At 40.3% G+C, this 19,618-nt stretch overlaps 1 protein-coding gene across 2 annotated transcripts in view; it reads right to left on the minus strand.

Annotated features, from left to right (window-relative positions):
* Positions 1–333: 333 nt before the first annotated feature.
* fam219aa (family with sequence similarity 219 member Aa) overlaps positions 334–19,618 on the minus strand; it is an 87,711-nt gene continuing 68,426 nt past the window's right edge. Inside the window, exons 5-6 of one of the 2 annotated variants that reach the window (XM_085974002.1) lie at positions 18,750–18,804; positions 334–9,317 (exon numbers count right to left, since the gene is read on the minus strand). In XM_085974002.1, the coding sequence (XP_085830128.1) occupies positions 9,165–9,317; positions 18,750–18,804 (208 nt within the window). In that variant the 3' untranslated portion in view covers positions 334–9,164. Of the gene's footprint in view, positions 9,321–18,749; positions 18,805–19,618 lie in introns of both variants that reach the window. The other variant, XM_085973995.1, reaches the window with a different exon arrangement.

Here is a 19,618-nt window from a genome sequence, read left to right on the forward strand (position 1 = left end):
GTCAGATTTAAACATTAACATCTGGTAAATGTTTCTCTGGCATCAAGTTCTGGATGAGTCATAGCTTTCCCCAGTTCAACATTGGGAAGACCAAAGCCATGGTTTGGCTCCTTGGAAAATGACACACCTCTGTCCCCTCTGGGAGGAGACGACTTGAGCGGGTTCATGTTATAAAACTGCAGATCGTCTGACTCACCATGATAAATGCAACAAATATATTTTCACTTCTTTATAGCTCTGCACGCTTACATGAAAATGCACTATGCAGGGTAAAGGTACATTACACATAATAAGCCAATACTTGTCAAAAGAATAAAGACAGACAATACCAGGTTTCACATGTACACTTTTATTGATGTGTTACCACTACGATGACAATGATCAATGTCAAATACTGCATTGTTAAAATGTTAAAAAAACTATACACATTCCTATTTAAAAAAAGTCAGAAATAAATTATTTCAGAACACTTAATAAATAAAAATTATATTGAACTAAACATTTAAGGCATCATCTACTTGCAAAACAAAACATGTCAATGCAAACTACATTGATGAGTTTTCAAAAATGCTTGGGAAACAGAAGCCAAATGTTCTCCCTTCCAAACAGGTTATTTTGAAGCAAATGTAAACAGACAATGGCCACCATATGTGGGATTCATAGCTTCCACTTGTGAGGCTTAATTTAATATTTACCACAAAACAGCCTGAAAGAATGTATAGTACAGGGGCTGCTCTATGTCCTAAAATATTTTTAATAAAATTAATGTAACAATCACCACTGGACTTTCAAATTTAATCCTGCACCCCATTTTTTTAAAACTAGAAATATGTTTTTAAGTCATGATTGGATAGCTGGTAGGACGAGGCAAGGAACCAATGGGATCAACAACCAAAATAGTAAAGGCTTTTAAGTAAATCCATGCATATCGGTGGCTAACTTAAGTGACTGATTCTTGACAACAGCATTTTTAATGATAATTCAGGAACAGAGTAGAACACACAATGAAGTAGCCCATTCATCTTACTTAGCACAAACTGCAGTAATCCTTCACAAACTGCAGTAATCCTTCACAAACTTCTTCAGTCACTAAGTATTTATAATAAATTGTCTAATTTGTACATTACATGGGCTAATACAGGAGTATAGGTTAGACAAATGTTGGAGCTAAAATCTCAGGCTAGTTGGCATACACAAATGCAGTCCAAGCACTAAATTCCTAAAGCGCACTATGTAAAGCACAGTTTAACCTTTCAAATCAAGGCTTCTTTTTGTTCTCATTTAAAATCTAATAACTTTACACGTTTTTAATTTCATGAAATAGTTAAAACATTCTATCCATATACCTTTGTCTGTTCTCTGCCAAATTGTTCTTATTAATGCAGAACTAGCTGAATAGGTTGTTTTATTTTATACACACAGGGCATTTTAAATGATCATGTTCAACAAGATATTGATTGCCTAGTGGATGCGGTATATACAAAGATATCCAAAGAAAACTGCAAATGCTGAAAATCTGAAATAAAAACAGAACACCCTGGCAACACACAGAAAATCCATCAATGTCTGAAAGGAGAAACGACAGGTTAATCTTTTGGATTGTAGCCCATTGACAGATAAAAGGTCTTCACCTGAAACAGTAACCTCTTTCGCTTTCAGATGTTGATGGATTGCTGTGCATCTGCAGCATTTCATATTTTTATTTCAAAAAGAGAATCTGCTGTGGAGGTCATTTGAAGTTTAATGTTACTTCATTTTATATTGTAAACTTCAGTTTTGGCACAATGCTTTAAATGCTGACTACACTAAATTGTCAACTAACTATTAACAATTATAAATTAAAACAAAAATACAGTAATGTACCAGTTACACTGGTATACTTTTGTAGACATTTTTGTTTTGAAGTGGATGTTGCATTGCACCAGGATCACCTGAATTATATTTAAAAACAGCAACCAATCTCCCACACACATTAAAATCTATGACAGGTACAGATCTCCCTTCTCTGTACTCCTAAAATGTTTTTATATGCTATCACATGATGCTATCTTTGCCACATATAGAAGAAATGTGTCCAGGAATCCAGACACTTAAAATTTCAGTGTGTACTCACTTACACTTTTTTTTTAAATTGTGAATTTCAATTGAATGTTTTAGACGACTTGAATATTGCAGCAGTAAATAATATTTACTTTTTAAAACAAAATTAATTCAGTGGCCAGCAACTTGATTGATTTCAACCTTCTTTTGTCTAATGTTCAGTTCAACAGGTCCATATTCTATCTCTGTAATGTGCATTATTTGCCATCAACACATAGCTAGCAAACTATACTACAATATAAGCAAAAGATGTTGGAACCACACAGCAAGCCGTGTAGGTGGCAGATGCAGCGCAATGCTGAGTAATGTTAAGCAGTACATTTTTGGAAAAAGAACAGTGGAAGGAAGTATACCTGAACAATAAGACTATTAATAGAATGGTGGAAGAGAGAGATCCAGGGGTACAAATACAAAGTTCTTTAAAAGGTGGAAATGCAGAAAACACCATAATAAGCACAAATGTGATTTTGGGTTTTATACATAGGGGAACTGAATATAAAAGCAAGGAATTAATGTTAAGCTTGCACAAAACAATTACAACTTGCATTTATATGCCTTAAATTTAGAAAAATGTCCCAAGGCGCTTCATAGAAGTAAACTCAGATGAAAACAGACACCAAGCCATGGGAGATATTAGAAAGGGTGACCAAAAGCTTGGTCGAACAGGTGGATTTTAAGGAAGGCCTTAAAAAGGAGGGGGAGGTTGCGAGGGAGAGGGGATTAAGGACAGAATTCCAGAGCATGGGACCTAGGCAGCTGAAGCTATTGTGAAAGGGTGGGGGGGGGGGGAAGGAGGGCGGGGAGATGCACAAGGCATGAATTGGAGGAACGGAGAGTTTGGGTTTGTAGGGCTGAAGGAGGTTACAGAGATAGGGAGGGGCTAGGCCATGATGGGATTAAAACAAGAGGATGAGAATTTCAAATTGGACACATTGGGGGACCAACATAGGCCAGCGAGCACAGGGGAGATGGGTGAGCAAGACTTTGGATAGGATATGGACAGCAGAGATTTGGATGAATTGAGGTTTATGGAGAGTGGAGGATGGGAGGCCTGCCAGGAGAACATTAGAGTAGTCAAGGTTGGAAGCAACAAAGGTATCGATGAGGGTTTCAGTGGCAGATGGGCTGAGGCAGGGGAAGAGGGGGTGATGTTATGAAGGTGGAAGGAGGCAGTCTTTGTGATGGAAATGCCAGAAGTTCAGCTTGAATGTGAATAGGGTGCTGAGATTGTAAACAATCTGGTTCAGCCTGAAACAACAGCCAGGAAGGAGATGGAGTCAGTGGTGAGAGCATAGAGTTGTGGCGGGGGCCAAAGATCATGGCTTCAGTCTTCCCAATGTTTAACTGGAGGAAATTGCGTCTCATCCAAGACTGGATATCGGGCAAGAAGCCCGACAACATAGAAGCAGTGGGCAGGTTGAGAAAGATGGTGGAGGTGTAGAGCTGGGTGTCATCAGCGTACATCCAGAATCTGACATGTCTGCGGCTGTGTGACAGACCCTTGGGGCCTCCAAAGGCAATGGTGTGGGAAGAGAAGTCATTGCTAGAGGCGCTCTGGCTATGATTGGATAGGCAAGAGTGGAACCAAGAGAGGGCAGTCCCTCTGAGCTCAAAAAACAGAGGAAAGGCATTGTAGTAGGATGGTGTGGTTAACCTCGTCAAAGGCTGCAGAGAAGTTCAGGCCCTGGTCACAGTCACAGAGAATGTTATTTATGACTAATTCTGGCCAGCTGTGAGATACTCAGATTGGAAAGTCTCAAAAATGGAGTTGCAGGAAAGAAAGGCACCTGGGAAAAACACTTGCTATAATTGTAACCAGGATGGGAAGTTGGGTGGTCAGTAGTTTAGTTATAATGGTGTCAAAGGAGCAGGAGGTGGGTCTGATGGACAAGATGAGCTCGAAGTGGGGAGATAGGAGAGAAACTTGATAAAGGTGCAGGTTCAAGGCTGGGGGAGGGGCGCAGGGGGCCGGGGGGGGGGGAAAGAGAAGGGAGGTTTGGCTCGGAGTGCGAAGGGAAGAGCAGGGAAACAGCAGAGGCAGACGAACAGATGTTCCCAATCTAAGTGACAAAGTAGTCCATGAGCTCCTTGCACTTGTTGTTGGAGATGAGGGAGCAGGGGACAGGAGAGGAGATGGTTGGTAGGGGAGAAAGCAACCAGGAGTCATTTTTGTTCTCTATGACAGCATTGGAGTAGTGAGTGCTCTTGGCAGAGGAGAGTGAGGCCTGATCTGGTTTGATGTGGTCCAGCCATATCTGTTGATGGATGGCTAAATCGGTTTTGCGCCAGATATGATCAAGTTTGCATCCCTTGGACTTTAGGGGACGAAAATGGGATGCGAGAGATTAAAAATTTTACTGGGGACAAGGAAAGGGAGTAGTTGAGTAGATCAACAGCTGCAGAAGTATCATGGTGAATGGAGGGCCAAAAGTTAGGCAATTGGCAACTTGAAAGTGAAATTGTAAGCAACCTGGGGGAAGAGCTTTTTCCCCAGGGAGGACACAGAAGGAAGTGGGGTTGGGTGTGGTTCATGAGGGATACAAGGAAGTGGCTGGAGATGTTCTTGTCTATGATCAAGACCATAGATGTAGAGAGGCCACATGAGATGACAAAGTCGAAGGAGAGGTCATGAATATGTGTAGAAGAGTTTGTAGAGAGTGGTGTAGAAAGGTTGAGGGAGGACAGGAAGACACTGAAATCAGAGGAGGGCAAAGTGAATTGAGATGGAGATTAAAATCATTGAGGATGAGGGGTTGCTTGGTACAAAGGCTGGGGGAGAAAAGGAGGTAGGATATCTTAGTGAGAAACTCAAGAGTGAGCCTTGAGGCAGGGGTAGTGAATGAGGATTTTAAAGAGACAAGGAGTGGAACAAGGTGAAGTTCCCAAAGGAGGAGAAGTTTCTGGTGGAGTAGGGGGCGAGACCAAGGTGCAATTTGGGGATAAGGGCCCCATCACCACCACATGGTTTGGGTGGCGCAGATGGTGGAAAGAATAGACAGGTGGGGAGGCTTCGGTAAGGGCCTGTCGCCACTCATGGGCCAAATTTACATCAAAGCCAGGATGATGTCAAAGCAATCATCGCCAATAAGGCTGTGGATGACAAGGGCCTTGTTTGCAAGTGAGCAGACATTCTGAGGAAATGTAGAGAGGGCCAGTGATTGTTGATCCACTAGCAAAGTCTGAGGGAGTAGTGATGGATGGGGTGAGTGGGACTGGGAGGAGGTTGGCGAGATTAACCCCCAGTGGGTGTACTGGGTGAGAAGGTTGACAAGTGAGGAGGATGGGGTAGTTGGGGTTGTTAATTGCAAGGAAGCCTTGATGGGCCCTTTGGAAAAAGCTGAGAGGGGCACAGAAGGTAGCGTGGGCTTATCCAAGGGAGATTCAAGCCTGGGATGGCAGCAGGAGACTAGGAAGGCAGAGGATAGTGATGGGTTGGTGTAGAGATTGGGAGTGGGTAAAGTATCCAAGAGGGAAGAAATAAAAGGTCTCATGACTGGGTGACATCTGCCAAAATGCACACGTAAATTGACAATGGGAATTCATGTTTTATATGCAGAAGAGAGCTGGCTTTAGCAAGACCATAATTTGATTATTGCCTGTAGTTCTGAGCACCCCCTTATAAGGATGTTAGAGAGTATGGTGAAGATACACTATAAATCAACAGGAATGAGAGGTTATAGTTATGAAGAAATGCTTGGAAAATGAAAGCTTTGTCTACTGGAACAGAAGCTAAGAAAGGAATTAATAGAGGCTTTCAATATTAAAAGTTTTGAGAGGCACACAGTATTAAAGGGGATGTGGTAGCATGTTGGCTAAAATGCAGGAAAAATAGTGGTTAATTAATTTTTATGCAGAGGGCTATTAGGACATGAAATGTCTGTACCAGAAACAATGGGGAAGGTAGAGTCCATAATAGCTTTTAAAAAAAAATAGAAAAAAATGAAAATTTTAGAAAGGTATGGGGAAAGGGCAGGGAAATGGGACTAAGTGACGAGCTCCTTCTGAGAGCTAGTACAGGTATGATTATAGTTGACATGGACTATGAATTATCACAAGAATCATGGGGAAAATTTGAAGAATTCTTGTCTTACAGAAAGCTATTGAATATGAAACACTTCACTGCAGCTAGCTATTGAGAGATTACAAATTAAAATGAATTGGACAAGTATTTGAAAAGGAATATAAATGGATATGGAAAAAGGGCAGGGAAATGGGTTTAGAGTTAAAAAAAAACTCTAGTTAGCACCACGATAGGCCAAATGCCTCCTTCTATGCTGCAATTTCTATGATCTGAAATAGAAAAGAAAGGGTAACCTTTTAGGGCAAGGTCTCTAAATTAACAGCAAAAGATTAACCTGTTTCTCATTCAGATGCTGACAGACATTTTCAGAATTTTCTGTTTTATTTCAGATTCCCAATATTCAGTTTTGTTTTTTAAATTCAACAGGGTAGCTAGAACACTTCTAGAAATTGATGTCAACTTGAATTGGTCCAAATAAAGTCGATAAAATAGGCAATGTGCATCTCAAACATTTTTTGATATTTCAATAAGATCACAAGACAAGACAAAAATCCTACACATGGTGAACATTTTTATGTTAAAATGATCATAGTGCAACAGGATCACATTTATTGGAATAGGGTGTTTAGTTAACTAGAAGCTTCAACAAAGAGCAGCATCAACCTGGAAGTCAAAGACTGAGTTATTTGGACAAGTCACTTTGTTTGCATGGAGTGTTAGCGCAGGACACGTGCATACCAGAACATACACCATACAACATTGTGATATTGAAACAACGATTAGCAATAATTCATTTCTCAGAAAGATCTCGAAGGGGGTGGGGGAAAGAAGTCACTAATAACTTCTGCTCTGGATCCATTGATGCATTGGGCAACAACACATTCAGCATGCCGATGACTCCTTTAACTATCTCTTAAATTGCACGACTTGATTTGGGCCTTGTACCATAAAAAATGTAGTCCAATATGCCAAAGTTTCTTCATTCTAGTGTTATCACAAATTCAGAGAATTCCTCCTCCCACCGAAGCTGGGTAGAAGCATATTAGTATTATTCCTTTGATTTTGGTCTAACTCTGAATTTAGATGCAGTATGGATAAAATATATTAATGCTTAAAGCTTTTTTTCCCAATACATATACATAAATACATATATTAAAGTGGCTAACAACCATGAGCTTTTGAGCAAGTCAGTATATTATTTAGGCTAGATTCCCTGCTCAAATATTTAAAAACTTGTTATTCTGATTGAAATATTTGCACTTTGTGAAATGTGATATATAAATTGTTAGAATTAGGACTCTTTACCCTTCATGTTTTTGGCTCAAAGAAGTTTTTCAAGATGGTCATGTAATGTTTGTGGTAGGAGTTTTAAATCACCACGAGGGGCCAGATTTGAATCCGTCTCAATTACTGATATTTGGACTTGTCTAACCCTTGGCTTCGTTATTTGATAGGGTATTGCAGTGCTTGGTCTTGGGGAGGTGGGTGGGGAATGAAACATAGGTTATGAAATAAGTTGGTACGGAAACCTTCTCAACCAACTAAATGTGCCTTCTATTAGCCAAGTTACATTGATACAGCCCAGTAAGTTGCCCAGGGACCCCTACCACCCTCCCTGCTTAATAATTAGGACCTTTATTAACAGCATATAGGGAGATTTTAAAATAACACATTTTCTACTCAACTGGCACATATTTTACAATGATTAGAACCTAACTGGCCAAATGCAAATATTGATTTTTACCAATTAAAAATGAACAGTTTCCTCAAGTTAAACTTCCTAAAATTCTAAGTATAAATTAAAACACTTAAAATAATTTCCATATTATAACTACAACCGTCCCTGTAATTTTATTAATTGTTAAACATTTCTTAAATGCAGGATACTAAAAACACTCCTCAGCCTGATTTCACTTGTGCTGTCCATACAACACTTATTTTTGCACCTCCGCCCATTTCTAATATTTACAAGTAAACTTGCAATGAACTCTTCACTTATACATAACAGTTTCCACTTTGCCAACTCTCTTACATCCCTTTAACTGAAGGAGCAAAACTAGTCACCTTTAAAGGAGAGTTACATACAATCAATGTTCCCTTTAAGCGGAGTGGCCGTCTGGACAGCCGTGCAGCCAGCTCGCCGGCTTTTCAATGGGGAAAACTGCGCATACATTGCGTACAACCCCCCTTCCTCCCCAACAAATAGAACATTATATGCAACACTCTTGCCCTCCCAAAAAAACTAAAAAATAAAGTTTTATATGCACCTCATTTGCATGACTTTTTTCTAAAATAACAAAATTATTAGTGACCACCATACAGAAAGGATATATCTCCCTTTTCACAACTGAATACATTCAAGGGGAAGACGACCTTGAAAAATAAGACCCGATGTTTACAATAATGGTCCAAAACTTGTGTATATAAGTAACAGTGCACCACAATAAAGGGTACTTTGGTTTTACCCATAGTAGGGTTTGGGTAGATATGTAAAATCATTCACAACAAAAGACTGTTAGTGTTATCAAATTCTAAATGTTAATGTAAAAGTCAGAAACCTAATGTAAAACATAAATTATTAACCTGAAATAAATTAGATTGTAATGTTTAAAAACAACTCAATCACTTTTCAGTTAAGTATCATTGGCTCCAAATACAATGGTAAACATGTATATAAACATAAACTAGTACCTTTAAATAACAAATAGCTAAATGTTAGTAGATACAAGAACTGTCGGATTTTGCTTTCAGTTCATGACAGAGCTTTGAATCATGCCTGAAGCAGTGTTATATTTCTTCCCTCCCCCCCCCCGAAGCAGATGGGGAAAAATAATCAGGGTTACACAATACAACCACTGCTGAGCAGTAGGATTAATTGTCACCTTCTATCACGCACAAATTCAACACTGCATTCACATCCACTTATGAATGCCACAATGATGGTCTGCTTTTTTTTTGGAACACGGACACAAAGTGCATGTCCTACCATAGGAGGAAGCAATGGCTGTTAGTTTTACGATTACAATGGAATGCGCCAGTCACATTATTGGACATTGCAAGTGGTGGAGGTGGCCTGGCAACACATGCAGGTGGGGTTCACTGATTTGGGGGGAATAAGATCCAAGTCTTCATCATCTGGAATTTCATCTAACCGATAGCCATCTTTCAGGAGCTGGATATTCAAGTCTTGGTTAATCTGCTATAAAGAGAAAAAAATTCAGCAGCTTAGTTGGGATTTTCTTGGGCATGTTGAAATGCTATTGTTAACACCTTGTAGCATCTGCAGACTAAAACAACAACAAAATTGGATCAGATAGTAAAGTTTCCCCAAATCTTTAAAGTTAAATTATCAGTTAATATGCAACAAAAATCAGAATCATAGAATAGTACAGCAAGAAGGCCATTCGGCCCATCGAGTCTGCACTGGCTCTTTCGAAGAGCTATCCAGTTAGTCCCAATCCCCTGCAATTTTTTCTCCTTCAAGTATTTATCCAATTCCCTTTTGAAAGCTACTATTGAATCTGTATCCACCACCCTATCAGACATTGCATTCCAAATCCTAACCACTCATTGCGTAAAAAGTTTCTCCTCATGTCACCTCTGGTTCTTTTGCCAATCACCTTAAATCTGTGCCCTCTCAATATCGACCCTTCAGCCATTGGACACAGAGTAAATAAAGAGAAACTATCTAAATCCTTCATGATTTTAAACACCTCTATCAAATCTTCTCAGCCTTCTCTGCTCCAAGGAGCTTCTCAAGTTTATCCACGTAACTGTATTCCCTCATCCTGGAACCATTCTAGTAAATCTCTTCTGTATCCTCTCCAAAGCCTTCACGTCCTTCCTAAAGTGTGGTGTCCAGAATTGGACAATACTCCAGCTGGGGCCGAACTAGTGTTTTATATAGGTTTACCATAACGCCGGGCTTTTGTACTCTATGCCTTTATATATAAAGCCCAGGATCCCATATATTTATTTACTGCTTTGTTAGCCTGTCCTGCCACCTTCAAAGATTTCTGCACAAGCACCCCCAGGTCTCTCTCTTCTCACACCCCCTTTAAAATTGTACCATTTAGTGTGTATGGTCTCTCCTCATTCTTTCTACCAAATGTATTACGTCACATTTCTCTGCATTGAATTTCATCTGCCAAGTGCCCATTCCACCAGCCTGTTTATGGCTTCTTGAAGTCTATTACTATCTTTCTCATGGTTTACTATACTTCCAAGTTTCGGGTCATTTGCAAATTTAGAAATTGTGCCCTGTACACCCACCGCCCCACCCCCCGCCAACAAATGGGAAATAAGTATTTAATTTCTACTACACAGCTTAGGTTTATGAAAAAAACATCTGCTTCATAGCAAGAAAAGCAAGCAATGCTCAAAATCTCTTCTCTATCCATAATACCTAAAGATGATTAATAGGAGAGCAGCTAATCTGCACCCAGCAGAATAAGGCAACAATCTGAAAATGAAGCTCTGTAGAAGACAAGAGTGACAGATTAGAAAGGTTGCCTTGAGTGGAGAAAGACTCCCACATTAAGGTGGTGTTACTTGACAGCCAAGTACACAAGAAATAGAAGATACACCTACACATCACTGTCACCCACCCGCAAACTGAAATTATGCAGGCCACACAAAGTAGTAATATTCCTCTTTGTGCTAGACTGCTCGCTTGGATCTTCAAAACATTTAACAAGAAAATTAGGACGACAAAGATCTTTTGTACAACTTCTCATAATCTTACTACACAGAGGAGGTCATTCAGCCCATTGTGCCTGCTCTTTGAAAGAGCTTTCCAATTAGTCCCACTCCCCTGCCCTTTTCCCACCTTCAAGTATTTATCCAATTCCCTTTTGAAAGTTTCCAATGAATCTGTTTCTACTAATCTTTCAGGCAGTGCATTCCAGATTATAACACGCTGCATAAAAAATATCCTCATCTCACCCCTGGCTCTTTTGCCAATTACCTTAAACCTATGTCCTTTGGTTACTGACCATTCTGCCACTGGAATCAGTTTCTTCCTATCTACTCTATCAAAACCCTACATAATTTTGAACACCTCCAATAAATCTCCCCTTAATCTTCTTTGCTCGAAGGCGAACAATCCCAAATTCTCTAGTCTCTCCACGTAAATGAAGTCCCTCATCTCTGGTACCATTCTTGTAAATCTCCTCTGCACCCTCTCCACAGCCTTGACATCATTCCTAAAGTGTGCTGCCCAAAATTGGACACTACTCCAGCTGAGGCCAACCAGTTAATTATAAAGGTTCAGCATAACTTCTTTGCTTCTGTGCTCTATGCCTCTATTTATAAAGCCAAGGATCCCATATGCTTTGAACAGCCTTCTCAACTTGTCCTGCCACCTTCAAAGATTTGTGTGAAAACATCAGCAGTAGGCAAAATGTTACAATCTATTATTAGGACATGGTAACAGGGCACTTAGAAAATCATAATATAATTAGGCAGTGTCAGCATGGTTTTATGAAAGGGAAATCATTTTTGACAAATCTGTTAAGAGTTTTTTGAAGATGTAACTAGTAGCATGGATAAGGAGAAACCAGTGGATATAGCGTATCAAAAAGCATTCGATAAGGTGTCACACAAGAGGTTATTACACAAAATTAGGACTCCTGGTATTGGGGGTAATATATTAGTATGGATTGAGGATTGGTTAAGGGACAGAAAACAGAGTGGGAATAAACGGGACTTTTTCAGGTTGTAGGCTGTATCTAGTGGGGTACCGCAAAGATCAGTGCTTGAGCCTCAGCTATGTACGATCTATGTTAATGACTTGGATGAAGGGACTGTGTGTAACGTATCTAAGTTTGCTGAGGATACAAAGTTAGATGGGAAAGTAAGCTGTGAGGAGGACGCAAAGAGGCTGCAGAGAGATAAAGACAGGTTGACCGAGTGGGCAAGAACATGGCAAATGGAATACAATGTGGGAAAGCGTGAAGTTATCCACTTTGGTAGGAAAAACAAAAAAGCAGAATATTTTTTGAATGGAGAGAGACTGGGAAATGTTTGCACTCAGAGGGACCTGGGTGTCCTTGTACATGAATCACAGAGAGTTAACATGCAGCTACAGCAAGTAATTAGGAAAGCAAATGGTATGTTAGCCTTTGTTACAAAGGGATTAGAATATAAGAGTAAAGAAGTCTTACTACAATTAAACAGGGCATTGGTGAGGCTACACCTGGAGTACTGTGTACAGTTCTGGTCTCCTTAGCTAAGGAAAGACACACTTGCCTCAGAGGGAGTGCAGCGAAGGTTCACTAGACTGGTTCCTGGGATGAGGGAATTGCCTTAGATTGAGTAGACTAGGCCTATATTCCTTAGAGTTTAGAAGAATGAGAGATGATCTAATTGAAACATATAAATTCTTAAGGGGCTTGACAGGGTTAATGCTGGGAAAATGTTTCCCCCTGGCTGTGGAATCTAGAACACAGGGTCAGTCACAGAATAAAGGGTAGGCCATTTAGGACTGAGATGAGGAGAAATTTCTTCACTCAACAGGTTGTGAATCTTTGGAATTCTCTACCCCAGAGAGTCATTGAGTATATTCAAGACAGAGATCGATAAACTTTTGGGAACAAAGGGAAATGGGGATAGTGCGGGAAGGTGGAGTTGAGGTAGAAGATCAGCCATGATCTTGTTGAATGGCGGAGCAGGCTTGAAGGGCCAAATGGCCTGCTCCTGCTTCTTATGTTGATTAACCCCATGGTCTCTGCTCCTGCAGCCCTTGAAAATTGTATCATTTAGTTTATATTGCCTCTCCTTATTCTTCTTTCCAAAATGCATCACTACGCATTTCCCTGCCTTAAATCTCATCTGCCATGTGTCTGCCCATTTAATTGAAACTTAAAATTATATCCTTGAAATGCTCTTGGGCTTAGGCTGTTATGATGTGACCATGGTAGTCATACAAAACCACCATGGGGAAAGACCTGCAACCTTCTTTCAAAACATTCATTAACATGCACGCAAGTTTGCCAACACAATTTTGCATAAATCTGTGGGCTCGAAGGCCATTTGGTCCAACCGCCAGACCATGAGCTTTCAGTCATCAATCGTTGTGAATTTTCATTTCTTACTATTCTACAACCAGGACCTACTGCAGGCTTGGGAAGCTTGACAATAATTGACAAGGCCTGAAATACAGACGACTCAGTTCTGAACCAACTATCTTGGCTGCATTCCACTAAGATGTGCTCTAGATACCCAAACTGCACAGTTTGTTCCATTTTAAAAATCAATTTGAGATTTGAGTGGCATTTCTTGCATGAAGAAAATTTCTACTCAGATTTTAAGAGGCAATAACAGAAGACTTAAAAGGGTAATTGGTCATCAGTGATTTCCCACATATTCATGCATTCACACAGCAAAGCAAACATATTCTTCCCACTGACACAGCACACCGCAGTATCAATGTGTACTGGATTGTCTCAAGTATTGTGTGTTTTATCTGCAGTTTTTTTAAATTTGAATTAGCCGGGACAGATAGGGATACTGTCCTCATTCAAATCTGTATTTTTATCCATTTAGATCAGATGTGGTTACTCAATTTAATTTTACTTATGGCAGGTTTATATTATCTGTTTGGGAGAGAATTCATGTTCATGTGTGAGTGCAATGCCATTGGTGGACTGGTCTACCTATTGATTAAGCCATCACCTCAACTGCTGATATTTTATTCTATCACTTTAGGCCGATAGATGATGTCACGGGTCTGAATACTTCAGACACATTCCTAATAGCTAGGCTTAGAAAAAGTGGAGCCTATTAGGAGAGAAGAGATCCCAAGATAATTGCAGATGACAAAGGTCATTCAGGTCATCTTAATTCATCAATCCAGAAGCACTCTACAGTCCAACTTTGCAGCATCCATTGTCTCCTGAATGATTTAGGATTTTCATCCCAATTACTCTATCTGGGGGTGCATTCCATTTGTTGATCACTTTGTGGGCAGATCATCCTGGTATCAGTCCTAAACTTATATTAGCTTGAACATGTATCTCCTTGTCCTACTCAATTTATTTTAAAGTGGAATCCAATTTACCTTTCCAATACCCTTAAGTATCTTGTATACTTCTAAGATAGCCTCACAAACGTCAATCATTATACTCTAGCAATTATGAGTGTGGGACAGACTTGATGGACCAGCTGGTCTTTTCCTGCCAGACAATTTTGTATGTTACATATGAAGCACCCCAGTCTCGCCAGTTTTTCCCCTCATAACTCTGACCTCTAACATTGAGAATCAGCCTCATGATTTTTTTCTGTCCTGGTCCCTCAATACCTCCTCTCTGGTGAAGGCGGCCCAGCAGCGCCTATATTTCCTAAGGAGGCTGAAGGGATGTAACCTGTCACCCCTGATCCTCTCTAACTTTTACCACTGCACAATAGAGAGCATCCTGACGAACTGTATCACAGTATGAAACATAGAAACATAGAAGATAGGAGCAGGAGTAGGCCATTCGGCCCTTCGAGCTTGCTCCGCCATTCAACGAGATCATGGCTGATCATCCAAACCCTAGCACCTGGTCCCTACACCGACAGCCATCCCACCCAAGCCCTATCCCCGTAACCCTGTAACCCCACGTATTTAATCCCCCCTAACACTAAGGGCCAATTTTTTTTATCATGGCCAATCAACCTAACCCGCACATCTTTGGACTGTGGGAGGAAACCGCAGCACCCGGAGAAAACCCACGCAAACACGGGGAGAATGTGCAAACTCCACACAGACAGTCACCCGAGGCCAGATTTGAACCCGGGTCCCTGGCGCTGTGAGGCAACAGTGCTAACCACTATGCCACCGTGCTGCCCTATGGTATGGCAGCTGTAGCTACTATGACCAGAAAGCCCTGCAGCGGGTAGTCAAAACTGCCCAATGCATTACCGGCACCCAGCTACCGACCATAGAGCACATATACCAGAAACGCTGTTTACGGAGGGCACGGTCCATCATCAAAGACCCTACCCACCCCAGCCACAGTCTGTTCGCCCTCCTGCCATCTGGGAGACGCTACAGATGCATTCGCACCCGTACGACCAGATTTAGGAACAGCTTCTTTCCCAGGGCTGTCATCCTACTGAACTCCACAAATAAACTCTAAAGCCTGCACATCTGCCAATGCACTTTATTATGGTTATGTTAATGTTAATGTATTACAAGCCAAATGTATGTTGAATGTTTAAATGTCTTAATCTAAATGTACACTCTCGGGAGCCGCAAGCCTACATTTCGTTGTACTGCACTTGTGCACTAACAATGACAATAAAAGTTGATTTGATTGATTAATTTGATTGAATGCCTCCCTTGTGTCTTAGTGACCAGGAGTGGTCACTGTGCAGTAGCTATACCATTGGACAGAATATTAATCAAGAAATAGTAGGAGCTTGCAACAAAGGTAATGCAATAATCGTGGGGGACTTTAATCTTCATATAGACTGGACAAATCAAATTGGCAAAGGTAGTCTGGAGGACGAGTTCATGGAATGCATTCGGGACAGTTTCCTAGAATATGTCATGGAACCAACCAGGGAACAGGCTATTTTAGATATAACAGAAAACGCTGGAAAAACTCAGCAACGAAAGGTCATCGACCTGAAACGTTAACTCTGTTTCTCTCTCCACGGATACTGCCCTGGCCTGCTGAGTTTTTCCAGCGTTTTCTGTTGTTATTTCGGATTTCCAGCATCCGCAGTATTTTGCTATCGTATTAGGCTATTTTAGATCATGTATTGTGTAATGAGACAGGGTTAATTAGCAATCTGATAGCAAAGGATCCTCTGGGGCAGAGTGATCATAATATGATAGAATTTTACATTAATTTTGACAGTGACTTGCCTAAGTCCAAAGCTAGAGTCTTAAACTTAAATAAAGCCAATTACATAGGTAAGAGGGGCGACTTAGCCAAGGTAGATTGGAAAAATAAATTAAAAGGTATGGTAGTAGGTAAGCAGTGGCTAGCATTTAAAGAAATATTTTAAAATTCTCAATAAAAATACATTCCATTGAGAAACAAAAATGCCACAGGAAAAGTGAGCCAACCATGGCTAACTAAAGAAGTTAAGGATAGCATTAGATTGCAACATTATAAGCTTCTTTTTTCAAAGAATAGTAAGCCTGAGGATTGGGAGAGTTTCAGAAACTAGCAAAGGATGACCAAAAAATTGACAAAAAGGGAAAAAATAGAATGAGAGAAAACTAGCAAGAAATATAAAAGCAGATTGCAAGAGCTTCTCGAAATATGTAAAAAGGAAGAGTAGCAATAGTAAAAGTATGGGGAGAGCACTGGAATATGGTATTAAGATAGAGGATCAGCCATGATTGTGTTGAATGGCGGAGCAGGCTTGAAGGGCCGAATGGCCTACTCCTGTTCCTATTTTTCTAAACATTGGTCCCTTAGAGGCCGAGACAGGAGGAGAAGTTATTATGGAGAATAAGGAAATGGTAGATGTGTTAAACAAATATTTTGTATCTGTCTTCACAGTAGAAGACACAAGGAGCATACCAAAAATGTTGGGGAACCAAGGGTCTAATGAGGGTGAGGAACTTAACGTAATTAATAGTAGTAGAGAAAAAGTACTAGAGAAACTAATGGGACTAAAAGCCGACAAATTCCCAGGGCCCGACAGGCTACAACCTAGGGTTCTAAAAGAGGTGGCTGAAGAAATAGTGGATGCATTGGTTTTGATCTTCCAAAATTCCCGAGATTCTAGAATGGTCCCAGCGGGTTGGAAGGTTGCAAATGTAACACCGCTATTCAAGAAAGGAGGGAAGAGAAAAAACAGGGAACTACAGGCCAGTTAGTCTGACATCAGTCATTGGGAAAATGCTGGAATCCATTGTTAAGGAAGTGGTATCAGGGCATTTAGGAACCAGTGGATGTAGTATATTTGGATTTCCAAAAGGCATTTGATAAGGTGCCACATAAAAGGTTATTACACAAGATTAGGGCTCATGGGGTTGGGGGTAACACAGTAGCATGGATAGAGGATTGGTTAACGGACAAAGAACAGACAGTAGGGATAAACGGATCTTTTTCAGGTTGGCTGACTGTAACTAGTGGGTGGGGTGCCGCAAGTATCAGTGTTGGGGCCTCAGCTATTTACAATCTATATTAATGACCTAGATGAAGGGACCGAGTGCAATGTATCCAAGTTTGCTGATGATACAAAGCTAGGTGGGACAGTAAGCTGTGAGGAGAACACAGAGAGTCTGCAAAGGGATATAGATAGACTGTGAGTGGGCAGTAAGGTGGCAGATGGAGTATAATGCAGGGAAATGTAAGCTTATTCACTTTGGTAGGAAGAATAGAAAAACAGAATATTTTTTAAATGGTGAGAAACTTTCAAATGTGGGTGTTCAGAGAGATTTGGGTGTCCTCGTGCAAGAAACACAGAAAGCTAGCATGCATGTACAGCAAGCAATAAGGAAGGCAAATGGCATGTTGGCCTTTATTGCAAGGGGGTTGGAGTATAAGAGTAAGGAAGTCTTGCTACAATTGTACAGGGTCTTGGGGGAGACCACACCTGGAGCACTGTGTACAGTTTTGGTCTCCTTATCTAAGGAAGGATATACTTGCCTTGGAGGCAGTGCAACGAAGGTTCACTAGATTGATTCCTGGGATGAGAGAGCTGTCCTATGATGAGAGATTGTGTAGAATGGGCCTATACTCTGGAGTTTAGAAGAATGAGAGGTGATCTCATTGAAACATACAAGATTCTGAAGGGGATTGACAGGGTAGATGCTGAGAGGCTGTTTCCCCTGGCTGGAGTGTCTAGAACTAGGGGGCACATCTCAGGGTAAGGGGTAGGCCATTTAAGACCGAGACGAGAAGGAATTTCTTCACTTAGAGGGTTCTAAATCTTTGGAATTCTCTGCCTCAGAGGACTGTGAATGCTGAGTCGTTGAGTATATGCAAGGCTGAGATAGATATATTTTTGGACTCTAGGGGCATCAAGGGATATAGAGATCGGGCAGGAAAGTGGAGTTGAGATTGATGATCAGCCATGATTTTATTGAATGGCGGAGCAGGCTTGAGGAGCCGTACGGCCGACTCCTGCTCTTATTTCTTATGTTCTTATTTTTTGTTCCGTAAACTGTACTTGGCCCTTGTTTGTTTGAGCAAGAGCAGGGACAGCATTTGTCAATGGAGCAGTCAAAGCCTCAACTATCAGGCATTGACAATTTTATTAATAAATATGTATTATTTAAAATGATGTATTAAAAAAAGCCTTTGCTGCAATCTCTTGATGTGGAGAGCAGCAGGTGCTGAGAGTAGGTGGTCCGTTGATGAGTTGAGTAACAGCACACCATGGCTAAATAAAAATAAAACACCAGATCCTTGTCAGACTACAGGCGAGAGATCAACTGGACTGAGTAGCACCAATCAAAATAGTCAGATTAAAAAAAAGCTTCTAAGCGAACGGATAACAGAATAAACAACTGCAGGGATTGTAACTAGTGTTATGCACTAAGAAAATCCTAGAAGATAGACTCAAAGACGTAACTTAAATGCATTTATATGAAATCAAACAGCAGTGGTTGTTATTCATTTTCTTTACCTTTTTCCCTTGCTTTTGTCTACATAAGCTATCATCTGTACAAATAACTCACCTCAGCCGAAGAATAGCCCGACGAAGAGTACCTTGACATGTCAAAGTCATCATCGCTGCAATAAAAAAGAAAGAAATAGTTTTACTTTTCAAATAACTATCAAATCTTCAGACTTCTCTACAATATTTTTATGTTCTAGTATTGATTTGATTGCTTGCATTGTTTTATCTTTAAGGCAATAGGCAATTAGTTACACAGAGATGATATTAATTTTGCAGAAGCAAGGTCACTTCTTATAGAAAACAGATGCATAACTTACAATGACTAGATGATGTCTTGAAATCTTAGTGAGGAGACAGGTTTTACAAAGATAAATGAATTTTATAAAAGCAGCCTTGTAAGATTAATTTATTTTTTCATATTTTGTGGAGGGAACAGAATGCCCAAAGTATTGCAGTGGCCTTTTTCAGTCCTACATATGAAAAAATAATGTCTAGGTTTGTATTTCCTGTATCTCGAGAAAATCTGTCCAGTTAGAATTAAAAATTTGGGTTAAACATTAAAAGTTTCATGGGTATAATTATAAATATTTCTGAAGTTAAACCTGTACATTTTCAGAAAGGCACTATGTTCAGAAAACTGTCTCATTATCAATAGAAGGATTGGAAAATCTGTATTGGAGCGGCTACCACAGTAATCACTTGACCGGGCAGGGAAGTTTCAGTCAGCTCCACTGGTGGGGTGGAATGGCAAATATTATAATGACATTGGGGTATTTTTTTAATTAACCTGTGGCAATCAGGGTCCTTCAAGTTTAAAACTAGTTCATGCTCCAAAGCTATTTCCCCAGAAAATCCCGAGACATATTTTAAATTTAACAAGAAAGCAATTTTTTAAATTTCTATCTGAAGGGAAGCTGAACTGTTAAA

Source organism: Somniosus microcephalus, chromosome 2 (genome assembly GCF_052327205.1).
Source record: "Somniosus microcephalus isolate GS21.2 chromosome 2, FLI_Smic_1.0, whole genome shotgun sequence".
Lineage (NCBI taxonomy): Eukaryota > Metazoa > Chordata > Chondrichthyes > Squaliformes > Somniosidae > Somniosus > Somniosus microcephalus.